The sequence below is a fragment of the Prionailurus viverrinus genome, unplaced genomic scaffold (assembly GCF_022837055.1).
Source record: "Prionailurus viverrinus isolate Anna unplaced genomic scaffold, UM_Priviv_1.0 scaffold_42, whole genome shotgun sequence".
Taxonomy (NCBI): domain Eukaryota; kingdom Metazoa; phylum Chordata; class Mammalia; order Carnivora; family Felidae; genus Prionailurus; species Prionailurus viverrinus.
In genome coordinates, this window is record NW_025927609.1 from 822,726 (window position 1) to 825,936 (window position 3,211).

The 3,211-nt window shown below is 63.8% G+C and overlaps 1 protein-coding gene across 1 annotated transcript; it reads right to left on the reverse strand.

The window, feature by feature from the left end:
- Positions 1 to 593: 593 nt before the first annotated feature.
- LOC125159130 (uncharacterized) lies at positions 594 to 2,122 on the reverse strand. The gene is made up of 3 exons (XM_047847066.1): positions 1,800 to 2,122; positions 1,433 to 1,691; positions 594 to 1,134 (listed from the first exon to the last, which is right to left on the reverse strand). Exons 1-3 carry the CDS (start codon positions 1,961 to 1,963, stop codon positions 745 to 747), a joined length of 813 nt encoding a protein of 270 aa, XP_047703022.1. The 5' UTR covers positions 1,964 to 2,122; the 3' UTR covers positions 594 to 744.
- Between the last annotated feature and the right edge of the window lie 1,089 nt (positions 2,123 to 3,211).

Consider the following 3,211-nt stretch of genomic DNA (forward strand, 5'->3'; position numbering starts at 1 on the left):
CTCCCATGGACTGGGACGGGTCCGGTCTCCATCCCGGGGAACGCACGGGCTTTGGAGCGTTATTTGGCCCAGGGGTCGTGAGGGATGCTCTCCCCTCTGCGGTGTGACCGTCCGGCCTTCTGCATCTCCCGGCTTCTGTCTGGGCCACGGGGGGACCAGCCGTGTCCTGGCTGGCGTCAGGCTGTGGTGTCACAGCACAAACGGGGGTCTCCACCCCGAGACCGTGCCCATTGTCACCGAAGGGGCCTCTTTTTCCCCACCTAATCATTAATCCATTGTGATGTCAATATCAAAGGAGAAACAGTCTATTTCAAGCGACCACAGAGTACGAAAATGAATCTGTCCCGTCTGAAAAGTCGGTGCAGACCCGAAGGTATCTCTGGCGAGATTCCACTTGTAGGAAACCTCCAGAGTAAGTAACGGAACACGGAGAGAAAGCGGACTGGGGGTTCCCAGGGCCTGGCGGGGGCACGAACGGGGAGGGCGGGCTCCGGGTACACGGTGTCCCTCGGGACTGAGATGCCCTGCACCACTATTCTGTGGCGTGGTTCACAGCGTCGTGAGTGTACCCAGTGCGCAGGAATTGTACAACGTAAAGTAAATAAAAATTTTATTGAAGATCAATATGGATGATAAGCCAACAGTGAAGAAATAAAGTCACAGCTAAAAAGAAGAGGAGAGAAAGCATAAGGGAGAAGAGGAAGAGACATTGTGGTAGGGTGTCAGGGTCGGGGATTGGAACAATTAGAAATAAAATAAACACCCCGTGTAGGCCCTCAGGCCCTTGATCAGTGGCTGGCATCCATGTGGGAGCAAGGGCGGTGGCAGGGGCGGGGGCGGGGGCGGGGGCAGGGGCAGGGAGAAGAGAGGTGGCAGGGGCGGGGAGAAGGGTGGTGGCAGGAAGGGTGTTGGGAGCAGAAGCAGGAACAGTGGAAGCAGCAGGAGCAGAAGCAGGACCCAGCTGACTCTGCCCAGGCGCCCGCTGTCCCGGCACAGGTCCCAGGTCACCTGCTGGCTGCCGGGCCCCTGCAGGAGTCGCTCCAGACGCCACCCCTGCCTCCAGAGCCGCCGAGGCCCCCGAGGCTGTTGGGTCGGGCTCTGGAGCCGCACCGGCTTCCGCTCCTGCCCCGGACTCTTGAGAAGGAAACAGAGTGATGGTTGCAGCGGCTCCAAGGGCTCAGGGTGACAGGAGAGAAGGTCCCCCCGCGCCGGCCTCTCCAGGGGCCTTGCAGACACACAACACACCCCAGGGCCTCCCGAGAAGCCGCGGCCAGGAACCCACACCAGGACCTCTGCCCCCCTGCGGTCCGCAGCCCTGGGGGCTCTCAGTCTCTGCTCCTGGCCCCACACCAGCCCCCGGGGGCTCCTCCCTGGGTGGCCCAGCACCGCCCGGGGCCCCATGCACCCCATCCCCCACCCCCAGCCTTCTCACCCTCGGGCTCAGGCTCCGGGGGCTCCGGGGGCTCCGGGTCCTGGTCCCAGGACCGCTGAGCCAGGACCCTGTGGAGGGGCCCGGGCGGTGAGGGAGGCCCTCCCAGGCCATCTCCAGGCCCTGCTTCCAGAGACCTCCGTGCGGCCACTCTCTCCCCGGGTCCAGGGTGGCCCTCCTGGGCGACGGGGCACACGCACACCTCTGTAGGGCAGGTGAAGCGGGATTCCGACAGTCGCCTCCCGATTTCATCCGTTGATTTCTGTAAACACAGTGACCCGCGGCCGGCCCGGAGGCATCACAGCCCCGCCCGGCCATCCTCAGTGTCCTTCCGCCCTCTCCCCCTGCGGCTCCCAGATCCGACACAGACCTGAGTGCGCACAGCCCTGCGCCCGGGACACAGTGACATCCACCTGCAGGGCTCGGGATGAATCTTGGGGACAAGAGGGCCACCCCAGCACACCCTGTCCCTCCCAGCCAGCCTTGACCTGGGGTGTGAGCATGGCCCGCCCACCAGGCATCTGACCCCTTCATCAGCCTGCACTTGCTCACGTGGGCCCTCCACACACACACACACACACACACACACAAGGGAGGGGCCGTACAAGTCAGATCAGAGCGGTGTCGGGCTGGACCGGCTCTCTCTGGGGTTCCCTGGGTTACCTTTGGCTCCCTGCGAGCTAGAGACCTGAGGCGTCCTGTGCATGACCTGACCCACTGTCTCCAGGGTCGGGGAGCGTCACAGCCACGGGCTCCCCTGAGCCAGCAGCCGCGGGACACGGGCACACAACAGGAGAACATGTTCGTCAGGAGAAGGTGTCCCAACGAATGAGCCCAGTCGGGCGCTGTCTCCACAATGTGGGTGCCTGGTGACCCGGGTTCTGACTTCACTTGGGCTTTGTGACCAGAGAGGTGAGGTCACTGCCAGGTCACTGGGCTTTGTGACCAGAGAGGTGAGGTCACTGCCAGGTCACTGGGCTTTGAGACCAGAGAGGTGGGTCCCCTTACCCAGCTTCCTCCTCCTACAAGAGCCCCTCCCAGGCTGCGGAGGGCTCCCCCCACCCCATGCCCTGTCCCTACAGTGACACCAACACAGCCCAGCCACATCCCCGCGAGGCCTGGTGCAGCCGGTGTGGCAGCTCTGGGGACACAGAGCTGGGTTCAGACCTGGGTTTTCCTCTTGACCAGTGCCGGGACCCCGCACAGACCCTGTGCCTCCCGGGGCCCCCCGGTCTCCCCGTCTGCACAGTGGGGTCCTTCTGGAATCCACTTCTAGGGACACCATCAGGGAGACACCTGTAGACTCGTCCCGTGCCTGCTATCCCATGAAGCTCGTGGGCACACGTGGCCGTGGAAAGATGAGGAAGGGGTGGGCCTGGCACGGAACACACTCACGCGGGCCTGGGTCTGCTCCGGGTCCAGGCACAGCCACCCCTCTTGCCTGGGTCCCGGGCCCGGGGGAAGGTGGAGGTGAGCTCGTTCAGACCCTGTGCCCACCCGACACGCCCCTCCAGGGGCTCCATCACGTTTGGGCCCAGGTCCCAGCGCCTGGGCTGTGGCTCCCAGCCTTCCCGAATCCTGGTCACACATCCCTGTGTCACCCCCTCCCCTTCCGGGTGGACGGCCCGTGTGACCGCGTTCTAAGGGCTAGAAGACGATGACGGGCTGTCACTTCCAGGCCGATTCATGGAATTTCTGGTTTCCTCTCTCTGGGGTCCATTCTCTGTGTCTGCCTCGGACTCGGTCTGTCTCTGTGTGTCTCACAGGAGCAGGGCCTGTGGG

Bases quoted from the DNA above. Each gene is read 5' to 3' on its own strand.
- LOC125159130 (XM_047847066.1), bottom strand. From the start codon at position 1,963: ATGAAGGGGTCAGATGCCTGGTGGGCGGGCCATGCTCACACCCCAGGT. The intron at 1,692-1,799 runs GTCTGTGTCGGA...CTGTGTTTACAG, and splicing joins GCAGGGCTGTGCGCACTCAG to AAATCAACGGATGAAATCGG. The intron at 1,135-1,432 runs GTGAGAAGGCTG...TTCCTTCTCAAG, and splicing joins CCCGGAGCCTGAGCCCGAGG to AGTCCGGGGCAGGAGCGGAA.